Raw genomic sequence first — 20,125 nt, forward strand, 5'->3', positions numbered from 1 at the left:
AAAACACATTCTCTTAACTGTAAGTTGGATAAGAGTGATTTTTATTGCTATTGTGAAGTTGTATCAAAAGATGGGCATTACAAACTAACAAAAATATTACATTGTATTTTATAATCATTTTATTTTATTATCATGAGTAAATTCTACTCTAACCTTTTGAAGAATTTCAGTAATGTACTTTTAAAATATCTATTAATCAAAATATCCTGGAAAAAGGTATCATGGTTTCAAAAAATTGCAGAACAACTGTTTTTGAAATTAAAATCAGCATATTAGAATGATTTTTGAAGAATCAGGTGACTAAAGAGAGAAAAAAAAGTATTTTACACAATTACTGTTTTTACTGTATTTTTTATAGACTTTTTTATTATTATCTGTAAACATCCCTTTGATTTCCTAACCAAATTTGCCTAACATGATAGGATCCTCAGTTGGAATTTGGAAACACTATGTAGTTTACACAAGGTTCTTGGCTTCATACTCATCAAGTAGAAAAGGGGACTTCAAGTTCTTCTGTTCCAGGAAATGTTCCAGACCCTGTAAAACACAGCAGTTAAAATGTATCCATCCTATATTGCGATATACTGAGGGTTAGAAATTAATGGAAAAAAGGAGAGAAAGTGATGGAGTGTTACAGCTGTCTCTTTTGCTCTCCTGAGAACAGGAACACTACTCTGACATCATTCGCTCTGTTTCACATCATGCTCCATATGTTCACACTGGCTTGTTATCCTTTTTTTCATTCTGTGCCTCAGGGCTAATCTTGCCTCTTTTTGTACTAACTCTGACATTCTGTAATTGAATGACTTTTGTGCTAAATATGTTAACCTGAGATCCAATAACTGGACTGTTTTATCAGTATTAGCAACTCCAGTTTAAAGCAAAATCTCTGTATTGTCATAAAAGTAGTACTTCCATTTTTACCTCGCCAGAGTATGATACAAGTGGAGAGATTTCACAAATTGCTGGGGGGTCTTCATTCTGTGCCATACTGCAAAAGAAAGAGTAGACCAAGTCATCTATTGTAAACCACATACCCTGCTGTCCATTTTAGGAACTGCCTCAAAATTAAACCAGTTGGAAGGTATTGGATTCATAACGAGAATGGTGTTGATTTTTAGAACTTTCTAGGATTATAATACTTCAGTTTTCATACTAATTTACATTAAAAAGGATAGTTCACCCAAAAATTTGTATTCTGTCATCATTTACTCACACTAAAGTTCCAAACTTGCTGAATACAAAAGAAGATAATATTGAAGAAAGTCTGTAACCAAATAATTGATGGGCCCCATTGACTTCCAAAGGATTTTTGTCCACACACTATGGAAGTCAATGGGGCCCATCAACTGTTTGGTTAACCATATTCTTCAAAATATATTTTGTGTTCAGAAACTTGAGGGTGAGTAAAGGATCACAGAATTTTCATTTTTGGGTGAGCTATCCCTATTAAAGGAAAAGGAAATTTTTTGACAAATTATGACATTTACATTAAAGGAAAAGTTAACTCAAAAATCACAATTGTGTCATCCGTCACTCACTCTTCTCATGTTGTTACTAACCCATAACACTTTCGTTCATCATCAAAACACCAATGAAGATGTTTTTAATGAAATCTGAAAGATTTCTGTCCCTCCATTGAAAGTCTATTTACCAAAATTCTGACGCTTCAAAACATCCATAAAGATAACGTAAAAAAAATTAATCCATATGAATTGAGTGGTTTAATCCAAGTCTTCTGAAGAGACATGTTTGTTCTCGTGCGTCAACCAAGTACGTTTGAGCTTTCCTTCAACATATTTTAGTAATATATGTATATAATAATCTATATACAGAATAAAAGCCTAAATTCAATCAGTTAAATTCACTGAGATCATGTCTCTTCAGAAGCCTTGGATTAAATATGGATTTCTGAACGGGTAAATAGACTTTCAATGGAGTGACAGAAATCTCTTGGATTGCATTAAAAAAGATCTTCATTTGTGTTCCAAGATGAACAAAGGTCTTATAGGTTTGGAATGACATGCAACTGATTAAGTGATGACAGAATTTTAATTTTTGGGTAAACTATCCCTTTAAGTAATTTTGAAGACGCTATCCAAAGCAATCTTTGGTAAAAGGTGCCTTATCTACTTTAGGTAAATGACTTAATATTTTCTTATTCTATGAATGGTATTTTGTGTCATCACCTGTGTTTTGAGAGGATGGGTTTATCTTGTTCATCCAGGAAGCTTGCACCAGCTGCCAGAGCCCAGCGGTAATGTTGCGCTAACAATGATCGGCGTGCTGTAGTTGGTGTATCCAGAGGAGCCCCATCAGCATTTTTCAGGGGTGAGAATTCCTCTTCTCTCAACACCTCAAAGGCTACAAATTTCCTGCAAGAAGAGACTATGATAAGGAAGATGGCAATTTCCGAACTTACCAAAATGAACACTAGCAGTAAACACACTTTGAGAACTGAAAGACGTCGAAGACAAATTTCTCCATTTTGATGCCGTTGGGTTTGGTTGGTTTAACCAGGTTTCCCTCTCCATCCACAAATGGCACTTTTTTGATTGCCACATGCTGCTTCAGCTGACACTCAAACTTTCTGCAAGGAAAAAATATTTGAAATAGGAATTATTTTGTACAAAGAGCTTTGTTTGTAGATTAATTCGAGATAATACATTGCTAATTCTTTAATAAAATGCTCGTATTCTGAGAGCATGTGCTTTTTGGGATTAACCTCAAAATTGAATATGCAAACAGTTACATCTTGGAAGAATTATGTGTCCCTGTAGGTATAACTAATCTTGTTCTAGTTATAGTTCTAACAAAGGTCTAGTCTTCTTGATATTGCGCATCCTACTCTTTGTTATTATAATACAGTATAACAAAACATAATTTATTATATTATAGCAAAAAAGCCATTTATGGACAATAGGTGACTTTACACATAAGAAACACTTTACACATATGACATATCGACATACTCAGCCACTTCCTTTAAGAAACCTCGTGTAAAAAAGTGGATGCAGATGTTCCCAGCACTGAACAGAAGCTCTCCTCCTGGGCCTCGCAGCTCTGAGGTCTCTGGTTGGATCTCACTGTACTCAATCACCTGATACAGACCGTCCACACGACATACCACTCCAACAGGCTCTGCAGGATAGGCCTTATCCACCACCTGACCAGAAAAAAAGTTAAACATAACTAACTGGATGCAAAAACAATAAATAAAAAGAAACTAATAAGGGTGAAAAGAAAAGAAAAAAAGGATGTTATCTAATTCAGGCCTACAAGCAGTATATTTTTACCTTGGCACCACAGTCTGCTCCTTTGTTTACACAAAAGCCAATGAAGACGGGGTCTGCCAGCTTCACCAATATGTTGTCTACACAGTACACGTGAAGATACTCCACACCCCTTCTTTCCATGTCCTCTAAAATCTTGTTGTCCACTAGGGCACGATAGAGGCCGCCGTTTCCATCTGAAGTGGACAAGAAAAATATAATTTTATTTAAATGTATTTTTATTTTATTAATTTATGAACGACCTATTACTAATATAAAAAAACTAATAAATAACATAGAAAATTAGTATTCCTTCTGAAGACAAACAATTTTTCTCTGACCTGGTGCCATGGCTATTTTGCTTTTCTTCTCCAGGATGATCTTTCCATCAAACCCAACTGCTGGTATCATCCTTTGCTCAAACATGACCACATTGGATGGACATAGACCGAAATATTCATTGTCTTTGAAGAAGTTCTCTGTGGGTCCCAGGGTGAATTCACTGGTCATTATGTACCTAAACACACATCATTATACAAAACAATCCAATACATGTTCTTCTGTTATTTGGAGGTTGTTTATGGATAAATGCATTAGGGTTTCTTCAACTACAAGCACTGTCCCAGGGGTAACAGATCTTTCTTTTTATAAAAAGTTTTTTTTTTTTACCATGTCAATATTATTTTACCCCTTTCCCAGACCCAGACTTTCAAATATGAAAACCCAACATATTAATATTATTATTTATTAATAATTTTTCTCCATAAAATTCTGTTAAATACTATACATAATTTACACAATGTGGTGGAAATGACATTTGCTGGTCCGGAAAAATTACCAAAATTACATACACCGGGCCAAAAGTGTTTATTGTTGCAAAACATCCACATGTGAACTGCAACTAACCATACCATGGTACTGTGCATTTACAACCATGCTTCACTTTGGCCAGCTCTTGCACCTTCTGGATACGCTCAGCCTGGAGCTGGTACAGGGTTTTCCCACTCGGAAGTCCAACATTGTACATGCCCTTGGGATATGACACTCCAAGTCGAGTCCCCTGACCACCAGCTAACAGCAAAACAGCCACTCTGCCCCGTGAAATCTGCAATAACCCTGAACGAAAGAAGTCTTTTACATAGTGTGCATTAAATGCCATGCTACTTTTTAACACATTGCAACAGTATTGTACATTATTTTGAATGTTAGAGTCCAAACGAGCTCTTGTACCTTCATCACCCCACATCTGAAGTGTTTCTTTGTCACTTTTACGCACACTTCCAATGAACTCTGGAGGAACCGGCTCCATCCGACCGTCTAGCCGACCATCAGTACTCGAGTGTAGGCTTGCAGCTGCTGCAGCTGCTCGGCAATGCTCGAGTAACTCTTCGGGCTGAAGCTGAGATATCTCCTCCAGAATTGTATCCCTTTCTTCCTCACAAAGCTCAGCCCAAAACTGTAAAACATGGCTCTGCCCTGCAGTTTCTAACCTCGCTTTAGCTTCCTCGAATGACAACATTTCTTTTCAAGAAGACTAACACATTAAGGATATGACAACAATCGCCCAGTCGAGTCGACTCTCGTATGAATCCGGTTCCTGTTTTCACTGCCTACAACTCGTGACCAGTAAACATTATCGCTGGAGTGGCATATAACAGTTGAAATAACAGAAAACCAGTAAAGGAATATTCAGTTTGGGAACTCCCAAATAGTGGCTGACTGTGTCTTAAAACCTAGTAGGCTTAGCTCTTTACTCGCAGGCAGCTCGAATCAGTTTAGATATTAAAGTGAATCAGTGCTGTGCTGACTCGGAACGTCCCAAATGCTTTCTTCGTAGGCAGGTTTCGAAACACATCCAGTATTTACTCTAGACCTGCGGATGAATGACTTCCTCAGAGAGCAAACCGCTGTCATGTGATTAGTCCTGCGCTAGTCTGCTGAGACGCTCTTCTTCTTTTTATCATTCAAATATTACCGCACTAACCGTGTAAAAAACAAAATTAACTAAAATTGACGAGAAAAAAATGTGTTGTTATATTCAGTTTTTAAATAAACTTTCAAAGAGGAAAGTCTCATTTGGGAGAGCAAAGTAACCAATATGGTGGAATGCCAACCTCCATAAACAGAATCAAGAATAACTTTATTTAACCGTTATTGTACAAACATAAATATGTCCACTCTACATTCAGTTTATGCATTTTACAGAGGACATTTTATTTTCCTTTATTGTCCAGTAAACATTCTTGCATTGATTTGCACATCTCAGCATCAACTAAAACTTCAGAAATGTGTCATCACATCTAGATATGTTTTGCAGTATTTGGATATTTCATTAGCATGTATGTTTATGATATTCAGGGGACCCCAGCAACAGTACATTTTGATATACATGGCAAACACTGTGCATTCACACTCACAGAAGCCGTAACACGGCTACTAAAACAGCCGAACAGTAATGCAATAGATTACAGGGAGTCTCAGAGCGGCATTCCTTGATTGTGTTGACCGCCACAAACAAACATAAATCTAAAGCCTTTAGTCTCAGGACTACCACACAAATGGGTCTCTAGCCCATAAGTTCAGAGCAGTCCAAAGATTTCTCCTGTAAAAGGTGCAAAATGCAAAACAAGCAAAATATAAAAAGCTGCATTCATTATGAGGCAGGCTCAAATACAGCTTTTAAAGCCCTGTAAAGACTCCACAGTGCAATTTGTGCATATTCAGACAAGACCCACATACATGCATTACAAAGAATGAATTGATTCAAAGGGAATTGGGCCACAGCTGAATTCAGTTCAACTACCATCGGGGCACAGAAGGGTACTTGCTATTTTTTTTCCACTGTTCTAAATCATGTATTGAAGCTTGAAAAAGGCAAACTGTTAGGCCTGCACAAACTCAGTCATACAAGTAATATATATTTATATGCAGATATCAGTTCCAGAGCTCAATGGAGACGAGGCTCAGGAGGCACATCTGCACAAGAGTATTGGAGACCACTAAATTCTCCCTGAGAATCAAATCCATTAGAAAAATATTTCAGTCATTAACACCATCTCCGTACGTTTCTAAAAGCAGCTTTATTTTATTTATAATTAAGGCAACTATATTAATACTAAAGTTTTATAGAACAACAAGGGCAAAAACCCATTGAACCAGAGGGATTTTGGGCTTCACATGCAATAGCTTTAAGTGCAACTTATTTTTTCCTTGTCAATAATAAAAAAAAATATGCAAATTTGAAACATCGGGGTGCCTATCCTGACAAATGTTATATCCAAATACACAAGATATTTGCCGAATGCTTAAACCTCTTTAGTGTTTTCTTTACAAAAAGTTTTCCCCCCCAAACAGATACAAACATTAAACATAAATGCTGAAAAATATTATATTTACTTAAATCACAACCACTACAACTACTGAATATCATTCCATTATAAATCCTCCTAAAAATTCCAAGTCTGGTTAATTTTTTATTAAAATAAAGTGCTTAAATATGTTTCCTTGACTAGAGTGTTATAATCCTGTTTGAAATGTTTGGAAACTAATACTGGTGAGAGCTTATATTTACACTGCAGTTGAGCAGATAATTGATCAGTTAATTATCCAGGATTGTTTTATTGTAAAAACAAATCAAATAGTAGCATTGCTTTCTCCAACTTAAGACCATACAGTGTCTACCTAGACATGAAACTCAACCCACCACATTTAAGCTGGTGCTGGATTCTCAAACCCAGATCATTTTATTCTCAAACTTTTTTCTTAACGCTTGATTAGCTGCCAATCACCATTAGGAGTGTGTGCACATGTCTAGTATTCTTAATTTCATGGACTCTTTTTTTTTAAATAGTAACTTTCACTGAATGTTGTAAACAACATTTAAAAACAAAAACAATGAAAAGCCCTCAACAATATTATTTGGACCATTTGATGAATAAGACATATGTTTCAAATATTTCCCTTGTTACACTTGTAACTTTTAAGATCAGTTAACAGAATGATCTCATATCATATCGTAAAGTCAGTTAACGTAATAATACAAGTAATAAAGTATGTGAGCGAAATGCAAGCATGTGGGCGATCTTATAAGAAAGTGTGACTGAAAAAGGGAGCCTTGCCCTGCCAGCCCTTTATTACACTGCCATCTAGTGGAAGAATGAGATCTGAAAAGGCTGCATCAGGATTACTAGCATCATATCTGCCAAAGCCTTTAGCACATTCAATTCCAGTTGTGCAGTTTAAATGAATACATTAATGGATGAAGTGTTATTTTCTTAGAGAAAAGTTGCATATACTAAATGCTTTAGTAAATCTGGCTCTTTGAATCCATCAGGTGTCTGGCCCTTCCTTTCCAAAAAGCATATCTTGCATATTCTTGGTCCCTACTAAAATATAACTACCACAACCTGGTGACCTCCCATGACCTCAGGATTGGAATAAGGGAGTGTTGGGATCCAATACAGATGCCATTTTGAGGTGCTCACATTTTACTTGCAGCTAGGATTGTATTTTTTGCCCTGTTCTAATATATCCAGTTACTTATTCACAGATCAAATTCAAACGTCAGGTTTTTGACGCAAAGGTTTCTTCTTCCCATCATACAAGCTCTTTCTTGGCCAAGTGTTACTACACTTCCCCTTGAGTGTGAACTGGCCCTCTTGGACGATCTCTTTCACTGGTCCAAAAGAAAAGTTGAGAGGAAAAACAAAAGCCATTAAGGATATAACAGTCTTTGGCTTCCCCTCACCGGGATTGGACGCCAAGGGTGATCTTTAGGTTCTCATAAACCACGTAGCTGATGCTAACAGCAGGGATGACCTTCATAAAGTTGGGTGCCAAGCCTCTATAGAGTCCAATTGCACCCTCTGTCCGTACAATGTGTCTGAAGAGACCAGTCATGGTCATCTGAGGGCTGCCTTCCTGAGAAGCCGCTAACCGATGGAGAACGAGAACAAAACGCAAGTGAAAATAAATCCTTTTAGACTGTGACAGAGAAACAATAATAGTTTACTTCGTGAATGATACAATAGTAGTAAAGAATCAAGCCTTATGATGATGTATTTGAGAGTTTAAAGACTTACCTTGACCCTGCATACGTGTCCTCACTAAGGCTAATGGGTAGCTCGCTAACTGTCCACAAGTACTAGACATTGTCCCACAGGCTAGCAGCACAAACACACCCGGATTGACACTGTCAGTAGCAAACCTCTGCAGCCACGAGTTCTTTAGTGTCTACAGATAAAAAATAGAATAATATTTACAATATAAATTAATCATAAAATAACTATTGTATGACATGCATTTTAATAAATAAAATATAAAATATATATATATAAACCTTCAGGAGGTAAAAAAAAATATATATATATTTTTTAAAATAAATAAATGCATGCCACCCAGAGTTGTTTTAGCATTATTTATTGCAACCACAAGTCCTTTAGAGTCTACAGATAAAAAATCTACAATATAAATGAATAATAAAATAATTATAATTACATAACACATCCTTTTTATTAAATAAAACATACAATATAGGAAACATTTAGAAGGTAAAAAAAATAAAAAAGTAGCCCAGTCTTATTTTAATATTATTTATCTGCCATTATAGTATTTGTTAATATTTTGAATAACTTTTATTTTTATATTTTCAGATTTAATTTTAGTGCTTTTTTGTGCTTTTTCAATTTTATTAGTCATATATATATATAAACCATACATTGTTTCGTTTAAGCATTTTATTTCTATGCTTTAATTGAAACAACTCAGATTTATTTCAATTAATGGAACCTTTTAAATAATTTGTTAACAACAACACTGATAAAAAAATATATAGACCTTTTTTTCTTTACGGTGTAAAAACTTACCTCATAAACAGCCAGGTCTATTCCAGCATAAGGGATGATACCCAGCATATTGGGAACATAACCCTTGTAGAAGGCTGTGAGACCCTCCTTCCTAAATATATATTTAGCACAGTCAGCGATACCAGAGTACTGACCCGTCCTTCCCAGGGCAAGACGAGTCTTTAAAACCTTTAAAAACACACAAAAGTGTTTTTGTTAAAACTCCAAGAGATCTGAAAAAAGTAATACTTGTTTGGTACAGAAAGACATCACCAGAACTTGATTTAGTTTCAGATTCTGAGATGGCAGTTATTTCTTAAAAACTGGATTTTTTAAAAATGGTACATTACAGAAACATGATACAAAGAATGCATGGGAGGTCTAGTGAAAGCATATGATTAATAATTATTATCTAAATGACAGAACAGAAAGCTTCTTTTTCTTTCTCGAAGCAGTGCTCACATTTTTTTATTAAATGATTGTTTATGGTCTTACCTCCATGGGGTAGATGCTGCTCTGGGCAATTGCTCCTGCAAGAGACCCAGCAACCAGCCTTTCCAGGATCCCCAACGTCTCCTGATTACTGCCAATCAGCCGCTTAATCTGAAGAACAGGGCAAAAGAGTATTACTATATTAACGTCCACGCCAGTGAACAATATCGTTCTGTTTATTCTAAGCGTACAACGCACTTTTGTCGTCTGTTGCTTTAAATGATCAAGGTCTTTAAAGCAGGATGGATTCTGATTGGCTGTCAATGTTTATCGTTCATCAGCTGGAAAAAATCGTTCCAACAATATTTTTTCTCTGTGCCGTTATAAATATAGTTATTTAGACAGGTTTTTAGAACTATATCTTTATAGTTATAGTTATCATCCTTGGTGTGAAAAGAGTTGTCAATGTAAACAAAATCAACAAAAGAGATGCAACTGTTTGTTTACAAAAACGGTGGTTATCTACATTAATGTTCAATAATATCCAGGATTTTGTACATTTCAAGTAGCTATGCTAAAACATGTTTATTGTTTAAACATAATTACATGTTCAAACAACAAGCTACCTGCTCATATGCCATGAATTTGATAGCAGACTCAGGTGCAATCTTCAAAACGTTGATACCGTTCCCTCGCCACAGTGACCGGATTCCACCCTCACGGATCATTTGGGCGAATCCTCCCGCGATACCCATGGAGTTGCTGCGGGTCGCGTGAACCTGCCAACACCATTCCAGTGGTGAAACATCTCAATTTGCACATAAATTGTTTCATTTAAGCATTTGAAGGATCATTTACACCAGACAAGAGGTTCAATGTTCCATGAGTCTTATAAATTCAACATACTAAAGAATTTAATGAAGAAGAACTTCAAACTGAAACTAGGCAATTTCTAATGTGCATGGTCATCCAACAAAAAACAGAACTACAGTGAAGTCCCTTCATAAAGAGGACACTGGTGACAGGGGATCTCACTAACACTTCAGTTCATGTACCACACTCACTGGGGCTTGAAGAAAGCCTAGTATTTTAGCTCATGAGCCAAGATTAATTCATGGGTCATCTATTATCTATTTCCAATAATGCTCTTCTTTTGAACTTTCTATTTATCAGAAACCTAAAAATGTATGTCTCCACAAAAACTAAGCAGCACTACACCCCAGCATTTATAATAATGAGAAATGTTTCTTGAGCAGTAAATAAGCATATTATTTATGATTTCTGAAGGATCATGTGACACTGAAGACTGGACTAATGATGCTGAAAATTCAGCTTTGACATTACAGGAATAAATGACGGTATTCAAAAGAGAAAACAGTTATCTTAGATTGTAATTTTTCACTGTATTTTTGATCAAATATATATAGCCTTGGTGACAATAAAAGAGACTACATAATGAATGTACATGAGAGGTGACCATAAGATATAATATCACATCACATATACATTTTCCAAACTTAAATGTGTATTATTCAGTTATCATATGATGGGTGCTATGTTCTATACAGGTCTCATACCTGCATGAGAACTTTTAGGCGGTCCAGAGGTGCGGTACAGGTACGGGACACAGCACCTGCTCCACCTCCTGCTACCAGGTGTCGCCACAACATGCCCGTTTTCTTCTCCTCTGCTGTAAACTCATCAGGGACTATCATACTTTCCCCTACATCAAATATCTGTACAGAGGAAATGACATCATGTACAGTGAGAACATAATGAATGGACAATCATCCGGTTAGGTGATTTATCATTAATACTGGAAAAATTTGAATGTATACAAAAGGATTAGAGATATCTGTCTTAAGCCGGGTTCACACTGTACGATTTTGGACACGATTTGGCCGTCAAATCCTAAAAGATTCCTCTGATCCTAGGCTAAAATCTGAAGTCTTTGACAGTTGGTTTGACATGTTCACTGACAGCCGATTAATGACCGTTGCGATCAAATTTTACATCTGACGAAATTCTGGCAAAGTCAGAAGAGTTGACTCACGGTCGTGCAGTGTGACTTCTACGACGACCGTCAAATTGTCTTTGTTTTTCAAGGCAAGCCATGACAAAAATGAATGTTTTAATGCGTCTTGACAGAGATCTTACAGTGTGACATGGCTTACAGTGAGGATCATGATCGTACAGTCTGACATGCAACAATCGTAAAGGACCATTATAAATCGCACAGTGTGCACCTGGCTTTATTCTTTTTCACCATGAGTATTTTAAAATGTTTAAATTTCGTTCTGTTTTTTTTCTAATATCCATTTATCCATTTTTATTGTCATTAGTTTTAGGGGGCTATATTTTATTAATTTTATTTATCAAATAACATGATAAAAGAAAGCCAGAAATAATTGGCTTTTAATTTTCAAATCAAACTGACATTACTCTTTTGTAACACAAGTGACTTATCTTTTCACCTGGGTATAGTTGCTAGAATAATCTATGAGGTGGAATACATCTACCTCTCGTGTCAAAAAGGTCTCATTAGTGACGTCAAAACACTGTTGATCCGTTTAACAGGATCAGACTGGATCACAGTGACGTCCTTTTGTCCCATTCATGGAGTATTTCAGGTGCAAGGAAACAAATTTAACTAAGCAGGCTTAGTAGGACCGAATGACAAAGGTGGAAGAGCATCTCCAGTTTTAATGAGATGTCTGGTGTACCATATGTCAGTGATGCAAGTAAAGGCAATTTACACAACAAAGAGACTATAAAAAGTACCAAAATCTCCTAAAATGGAGCAATGAGAGACAGTCGGCGCTGAAAGCAAAGCTGGGAACTTTGAACTACATGGCAGGACGGTGTGGTTGTGTTTTACCGTGGAGTGTTTCCAGTAGAGGATGATTTCAGGAATGTTCTCAGCAGGGTGAAGCAGGTGGTAATCTCTCCACTCATTCCAGTCAATCGTCATTGTACCGTTTTTATCCATACTATTCAAATAAAAAGACAAAAAGAGACCAAAACTAATAAAATGTCCACTTCTTGCAAGCCCTTTTTTGGCTCTTGGTAGCAGCTGTTGATTTTTTAAATAAGACCAGCTTGCACTTAGATAAGAAACTACGTAGACCTGCATTACTTCTACCAAAATTAAGCATATATAGTCAAGCGACTAGAAAATAAAATCATTCACATGCACAAACGTCCCAGCCTTTTAATTTTGAATTCCTTCTTTAATAATTTTAAGAACGTTTTCTTTTGCTAAAAGTTCTATTATTGACTTTCAAAAACATCTACATATATAAATCATTGGCTTTTTCAATATTTCAAAAGCATCACCCATTTGGGACAAAACAGCTTCTGAGAGAGAGAATATCAAATATGTAACATGAAATCGCAGAGATTAAAGTAGATGAAATGCAAATGCAGAGCAAGGCAAACATGCAGGGAAAAGACAGCTACTTACTACATTATAGGGGCACATATATTACCCCTCCTTATTCTGATAAGATGAGCAGAGAGAGAGAGAGTGGGTGTGGGATCACAAGAAGGAGAAAGTGATAAAGAAACAGCGTTCGACCAAAGACACGTACACAGTTACACAGACAGAAAATAAAAAAATGACTTTTATTATAGTAAGTGCTCCATTTAATTTAAAACACCTGTTGCTGTTAAAAACTCTTTGGAATTGAATAGTCAAAAAATGTCAAAGAAACATGCTGAAAAATGTGTTGTATAAACTGTGCCGGTTCAGGTTTCTCAGTCACCTCAACACTATACAAATCAGTTAGGCCTGAATCATTAGCTAGGTATAAAAGACTTAAAGGGGAACTTGGCAACTATTTCAACCTAATAAAACCGTTTAGAAATCATTTGGCTGGTTTAATAACCTGTTCCAGTGAAAATGGTGACTTTCCCCGCTCCTCCCAACGTTCCCAGGCGGAAAACCAACCTTGCAACATGGGGACTGACGTTCCGGTAAGTTGGAAATAGGAAGTCACGTGAGAAGCGGGAACGAGCGAGAAAAAAACAGTTAAACAAATTACCTCTTGAGGATCTTTTCAGCCTGTTCCTCAGATATATGAACCCCAAGGTCTCTTAGTGACTGCATGATCTCCTGTGAGTCTATGCGACCTGCAGATTTAAAAGAAAATGTGGTGAAACAATTGTCCATTTTAAAGGGGTCATGAATTGAGAAATCTAATTTCCCTTGATCTTTTGACAAATAAGAGGTCATTGTACTATAAAAAATATCCTGTAAGTTTTAAAACACAAAACAGTTTTTATAAAAACCAAGCTCCTAAAAATATGTTCAGAACTTAAAATACCTTGAAAATAACACCCTTGCATCATTTAGTATACTCGGATCCATAAAAATGCAAATCATCCCCGGCTTCACTCACTCACACCAGCTCAGAGATTCACTCGGTCAACTTACTGAGGTAAACGCTCCAAAATGGTATCATTCTTTACAATATCGAATACATATAGGTAATTAATATGATTAGCCTTTTGATTGACAACGTTATCAAACAGCTAATAGTATTGTTAAATGTTACACAAACCAGGCTGTTACACAAGCTGCCTTCTAAAAAATCAGTATCCTTAGAAACGCTTCAAACATCATAGAATGTCAGTGGAAAAAGGGATATACTATAGATCATCATGACATCGTAATATACATACATAGTTCAGCCGCTATATTGCTAAATGTAAAATTGCTAAAATTTGCAGAATTTTAATATCAACAGAAAAATATAGCTGAATAACCTGCTGGCTTCTCTTGAGACTCCCCTGCTTCACAACAATTAATAATATGCTAAAGGCCGCCCACACGGTGACATGATTGATTTCAAGGTAGTTTGTGACGTAACAAACACCAGATATTTTAAACCGCATTTTTGAGACTGTCTTTGATTCACTGGATTTTTAAGGAGAAAATACTCAGCAATGGTATTGAATTTGCACATGGTTTGTCTTTAAGCATATAAAAAACAACACATAGAGACATATAAACAACATTAAAAACTTGATTTTGCCCACAGGGGGTCTTCAACATCTAAAATTGTGGCTCTCAAACAGGAGACCACTAGAGGACCTCAGCAAACTTCCAAGGGGGCCTTAAGATGACAAACCTACTAAAAATCAAGATACTATTTTAATTAACCCTCTCAACAACTGCTGTTTTTATTTGAAGAACCCCACAATATCACTGTTTTGAAAAAACTGGATGTATGAGGTAGTCTAATTTCAAAAGTGTGATTTTTGCGAGTGACTTTTTGTTTATTGGGTAGAATATGTAATTGTAATTTGTAATTTTGTCTAACATTCTTATCCAGTAAATCTAGAACTATAAAAGTCAAAGAACCTTTGAATATAGAGAGTATGCACGTGATGTCACCGTCGGCCAGAGAGACTGCGGTGACGCCCACTGAGTTGCAGCATTGGTTCATCAGCGTGAATGCCGCAGAAAACACACAAAACACATCTAAAACTGGAAATAGCTTTGAGAGTGACTGTAAAAATAGATTTGACATGAAATCTGAAGAATATTTAGAAGTACATAAGACTGCTGAAAGCTACAGAAAAGAGAAGCAAATGGATCGCTGCAACTGGACTCCAGGAAACGAAACGTGGATTTGCAGTTATCATTTTGTCTCAATATGCTGAATTTAGGAGTAAAATCATATCCTATATATTGTACTGCTATATATTGTATTGACAACTCACCAATTAAATATTGACCTTATTATATTCTGCATAATAGGATGTTTTTAAATAAACAAAGACAAAAACTACACAAGTTTCAGGACTGGATGATATAACATTGAAATAAGTGATCACCCGGATTTAGACCTACGTATATTGTTTTTATCCACAAGTTTCCTACATCCCATGAGGCCTTGCGTCAAAAGTGTGCGCATCTTCCGGTTCGAAGTAAACAAGCGAGACGTGACACTCGTTCATTCATTCAACAGTTGATACTCATTCAAGATGTAATGTTAGCGATCCAAACTTGCTAACGATGTGGGAACATAACCTCAACGAAAATAAAAAAGGGTGAAATAGCGGTAACTTAGGCTACTAGGGATGGGCATCCGATAACATTTTCTTAGTCGATCATCGGGAGAATTAATGATCGACTAATTATATTTAAATTTATTATTATTTAACTTTTTATAAATTAAAAATGCAATAAAAATACAAAAATACAGCGCGTTTTTCCACGATGAATTCTTTATTACTAGAAGATCAACTTGTGGCAGTTAAACTGGATGTTCGGTTAGGCTAAACTTGAAGATGCGCTGCGGTGCTCTGGAACCTGCCGCTGCGAGCCAGCGTTTCTTAAACAGAGACCCTCGTTTGTTCCTAAATAATAATAAAAAAGAATCATGCTGTAACATACGCGATATAAAACCGAAATCGATCCACGAACCTGTGTCGCGGTGTGGGAAGGCAGAATTTCAACTCCCTAGTTATCCTTCCCGTCCAGATACAATAGGCTATAGCATATCTTTAAATTACTATTAGTAGCCTATTATTTGTAGTTAACATTATACAATACAATACCACAAAAAATGCATTTAATATATTAAAACTTCTTTTTATATATCATACTCCATTAATAAAGGAGTCCAGACATTAGAAAAATATAACATATGCATTTTAAATTTAATATGAGGGAAAGACACATGCAGTGGCACAAAAAAATCTTAAATTTTTAGGTGACAATTTTTTTTTTAGTAATTCTGTAAAATGTGTGAATTACACTGCGCAAACCTAAAGTAATACTACCCACTGGATGAAGAAGGGTTGGCTCTCCACAGAAAATAAAATATTCATTTTATTTTATTTTTCGTGTTCGTATTTATGAGGAAAAAACAATGTTACGGACGTGACAGTTCCCTGAAAGCGTTAGCCTACTAAAAGACTGCTTTAAAACTTTTACAGACCTCAAACAGAAAGCACTAAGCCTTTCTTTAAAGTTAATTTTGTTTTGTATTAATTGTATCTTCATTTTAATCAACGTTTCACCAACAAATTACCTGGATTTAATAAATAATAAGTAAATATAGCAGACAAAAAATATCACCACATGGAGGCGCCGGCGCCTGAACTGCAGCTCGTCTCATAAATTAACCGAAACTCGGCATAGTCTACTTCCTTACAGACCTGAGAAATATATATATATTATCTACAGAACTCTTGAAATGTCTTAAACGGAACAATTCAAAACGAAAGAAAACTATGTAATCCGTATGAAATGTGAATTTTTCTCCGGCGCGTTCAATACTGTGAAGATCGCGAGTCAGCATCGACACAGAAAACACTTGTTTATTAATTAATAGCCTAATTAAAATGTATCATTGCTATATTTTACAAATTAATAATCATTACTTTTGCCGGTTCTTTGTAACAGCTTTTATGTGTTTTATTGGCTGCGCCACCCTTACATGTTACATGAACACGTCTGCATCAGCACCGAAAACATGGAGATGTTTATATAATGGGATAATTGTAGGCTATAATAAAATTGGCCACTGAATTAGCACATGTTGTCCATGAGCTCCGTAACGACATCTCTCATAAAGGTTTGCGACTTAGTTTAAATAGTAAAAAAATGATCCGAAAAAAAAGAAAACACCTAGCCTCTTCGCTAAATAGCACACAAAATACCATTGGTATGTTACTTCCGCCGCCTGACCGGAAGTTGCACCCACTTTATTTTTTACAGTAGCGCCCCCCGGAAACAGGTGGATATAAAACGTTCACAGGAAAATTTGCTCGAAATCAGGCACAAATAAATGTCAGGAAGCACGATTCCTGGCTGCATGTCAATATCCATGGATCATTAGATCTCTGGTAAGTTGTAAGGAACACTATCGAGTCCAGCCTTTAGTTTAAACTGATAATCGTTTCTTTTACTCGCATTTTCGCAGTTTCCCCTATTAAATTCAGTCATGCAGCAGCTCTTTTACCACTCAGTCCAGCTAAGGGGGGTGTTCCGGCGGGAAAGTGACATCAATGCATACCCTCTTATTGTTTGAATACTGTCTAGCCTTGGAGTCAAAAAAATTGAGATCCTCTGATCTAAACACATTAAGCACCTGAGAAGAACACTGTAATACACAATCTTGTATGTAAAAGTACTGATGCTGCATGACACATGCAGTCTTTCTGTACATTGGTTTGTTCTGCATCAAAAACTTCAATAATTCATGGCATAAAAACTTACCATCGTTCTTTCTGTCAAGACTCTTGAAGACCAGCCTCAGTTTCTTCTCATGGTCCCTCAGGTAGTGCACAAACTCCTCAAAGTCCAACTGGCCATCCAAGTCTTTGTCTCCAGCCTTGACGATTTTCTGAAACACATATGCAGAAATCAACATCAAAACCGCAAGATACAATAACATTTTTTGAGGACAGTGAGCCGGCGTAGTGCTAATGGGGCAATAGGGACAGACATATGGCCTTTGTTTGTTGAAGATAGCATTGAATGGACCATGTTTAACATTCTCATGAGCATCAGCTTTATGAGGCCCATCTTGACAACATTTGAACTTTAGGACACAAGCTGTCTGAACCATTGAGCAGCATATAATTGGAGGTAATGGAAGGAGATGGAAAAGAAGAATTAATCATTGACCTGAAGTGTTCTGAAAGGACAGAAACAAAAGAGAATGTGTTTCCAGTTTTAATGGCTAATGTTGCTCAGACAGTGCATGTACCTTATAGGGTGTCAAAATCATTGGTCTGTCCACTACTGAACTTTTTCAACCACAAGCAGACAAATGAACACCCCACCCAGTGACATCAGCAATTCAGAATGAGCCACTGAAAACTAGAACACTGAGTCAGGTCATTTATGTTACTTTCTATTATGAGATTAGAGACTAGGCAATAATGGTACCTTAGCTATAAAAAAAAAAAAAATAAATAAATAAATAAATAAATAAAAAAAGTGTCTGAATAAACTAAAATTCCCCTCTACTGTACATAGACTACAAGAACTCATAGCCATACAAGCACATACAGTCCATAAATAGAGTCCTTTTTTCATGAATGAACTGTGCTCATTAAATCTATACCACAGGATGCCATACTACTGTTAACTACCGGTATATATAACCAAATATGATAATAACAACAACAACAACAATTATAATAATCCATTAATTAATCATCATTCAAGAGAAATTGCTGATTAAAATGGCCATGACAGACAGGTACATGTAATCAGAAGCCATTCAGTCTAATGTGCATCATTTCAGACCGTCAAGATCACAGGCCTCCAGCCAAGTCTCAAATAGCCTTGTCAGTGTAAAGTAGCTTAAAGATAGCCATCGTCTTCACACACTCAATCCGGACGCTGCAATGACTCAACTGCAGACAAGTGCGTCATGAGAATTGAAATGATATTGGGGGGTTATTAGACTTCTGAAGTTCAGAACGTCTGTGACAATGATGACCATCAATTCTCTAATAGAATGAATCTGAAGAACCAGAAGGGAAACAGAAAGAAATGCTTGCAATCTGACTATTAAATTATATAATATAAATATTAAAGTTCCTTTAAGTTTACAACATCGATTATTGACATTTTGTGCAAATAAATAAACATTTGATGTCCAAGCCATTTAGGAATAAACATAAAAGTGAGCTCGAACTCTGTAAAAGACACAGGAAGGGATTCTAAATGCAGTTCAAACATGGAATTCAAATAATCTGGATTAAACTGATTCATCCCATTACAAATCAAGTTTTTAGATGAATGGACAAGAAAGAGGTCTTGGGCTCATTAGGGCTTTTTTGACATTGAAACTAATTTCCCTAAATTGTTTTAAAACACCAAACCCATAGGTTAAGTTTTGGTAACTAAAACGAAAACCATTAAAAATAATTTTTGGTAATTTAAAAGTAACTTAACTTTTTTTTTTAATTTTTTTTTTTTTTAAATGTTACCTTGAAAAGTAACTGAAATAAATAAGTTTACAGTAGGTCAAATTTACTGAAATAACAGTTATAAAAGTGAATATACAGTAATAAAATTACTGATAACTAAAAAACTAAAACTGAAATAAGAATAATTAAAACCTAGATAGAAAAAATATAAATGACTTAACATACTAATTAAAAACTAATTCAAAATATTAATAAATATCATAATAGTATATGAATAATAATAAAATATAACTGTTTGAGGCTAGGTAAAACAAAATGTTATTTCATCGCGAAACACACTACACAATTTTTTTTTAACATAATAATACAGATAACATACCTTTCGCCATTTCCTGTAAGAATCGAACTCTTGTGATGGAAGAAATAAACTCAACTTAAAAAGGGACTTCAGCTGTGCTGGTAAACTATCAGACTCAAAATACTCAAATTCTACCCGGTCTGAGATATGGACAGGCACGTAAAGGCACAAACACAACATGTTCACCATAAGAAAAAAATATGAAAACTAAAAACTTAAAGGCAAGGTAAGAAAGATACATATGTACACTCTTGACTGTTCTTAGAGTAACCAGGACTATAATGCAGGTATTTCTTACACATGGGATTAGGGGACGTATA

The 20,125-nt window shown here is 35.8% G+C and overlaps 2 protein-coding genes across 7 annotated transcripts in view; both read right to left on the reverse strand.

The window, feature by feature from the left end:
• Positions 1-20: 20 nt before the first annotated feature.
• Positions 21-5,399, reverse strand: uap1l1 (UDP-N-acetylglucosamine pyrophosphorylase 1 like 1). Its single transcript, XM_077240683.1, has 9 exons — positions 4,503-5,399; positions 4,184-4,388; positions 3,614-3,789; positions 3,297-3,469; positions 2,973-3,166; positions 2,450-2,590; positions 2,190-2,375; positions 925-991; positions 21-537 (listed from the first exon to the last, which is right to left on the reverse strand). The coding sequence occupies exons 1-9, from the start codon at positions 4,789-4,791 to the stop codon at positions 457-459; spliced, it is 1,512 nt and encodes a 503-aa protein (XP_077096798.1). The 5' UTR covers positions 4,792-5,399; the 3' UTR covers positions 21-456.
• The window catches only part of slc25a25b (solute carrier family 25 member 25b), a 23,112-nt gene continuing 8,374 nt past the window's right edge, over positions 5,388-20,125 (reverse strand). For 2 of the 6 annotated variants that reach the window (XM_077240677.1, XM_077240679.1), the window contains exons 2-11: positions 17,781-17,907; positions 13,591-13,678; positions 13,011-13,046; positions 12,426-12,537; positions 11,125-11,283; positions 10,174-10,326; positions 9,611-9,718; positions 9,137-9,304; positions 8,354-8,504; positions 5,388-8,203 (exon numbers count right to left, since the gene is read on the reverse strand). In XM_077240677.1, the coding sequence (XP_077096792.1) occupies positions 8,016-8,203; positions 8,354-8,504; positions 9,137-9,304; positions 9,611-9,718; positions 10,174-10,326; positions 11,125-11,283; positions 12,426-12,537; positions 13,011-13,046; positions 13,591-13,678; positions 17,781-17,907 (1,290 nt within the window). In that variant the 3' untranslated portion in view covers positions 5,388-8,015. Of the gene's footprint in view, positions 8,204-8,353; positions 8,505-9,136; positions 9,305-9,610; positions 9,719-10,173; positions 10,327-11,124; positions 11,284-12,425; positions 12,538-13,010; positions 13,047-13,590; positions 13,679-17,780; positions 17,908-19,826; positions 20,037-20,125 lie in introns of those variants that run through there. The other 4 variants (XM_077240678.1, XM_077240680.1, XM_077240681.1 and 1 more) reach the window with 3 other exon arrangements.

This window comes from Siphateles boraxobius, unplaced genomic scaffold (assembly GCF_051911475.1).
Source record: "Siphateles boraxobius isolate OS27281-9 unplaced genomic scaffold, OSU_SipBor_1 24, whole genome shotgun sequence".
Lineage (NCBI taxonomy): Eukaryota > Metazoa > Chordata > Actinopteri > Cypriniformes > Leuciscidae > Siphateles > Siphateles boraxobius.

Excerpts from the sequence above, each read along its gene's own strand:
- uap1l1 (XM_077240683.1), bottom strand. The coding sequence starts at position 4,791 with ATGTTGTCATTCGAGGAAGCTAAAGCGAGGTTAGAAACTGCAGGGCAG. Across the intron at positions 3,790-4,183 it reads TGTAAATGCACAGTACCATG|GTACATAATGACCAGTGAAT; the intron begins GTATGGTTAGTT and ends ATGTGTGTTTAG. Across the intron at positions 3,470-3,613 it reads CAAAATAGCCATGGCACCAG|ATGGAAACGGCGGCCTCTAT; the intron begins GTCAGAGAAAAA and ends TGTCCACTTCAG.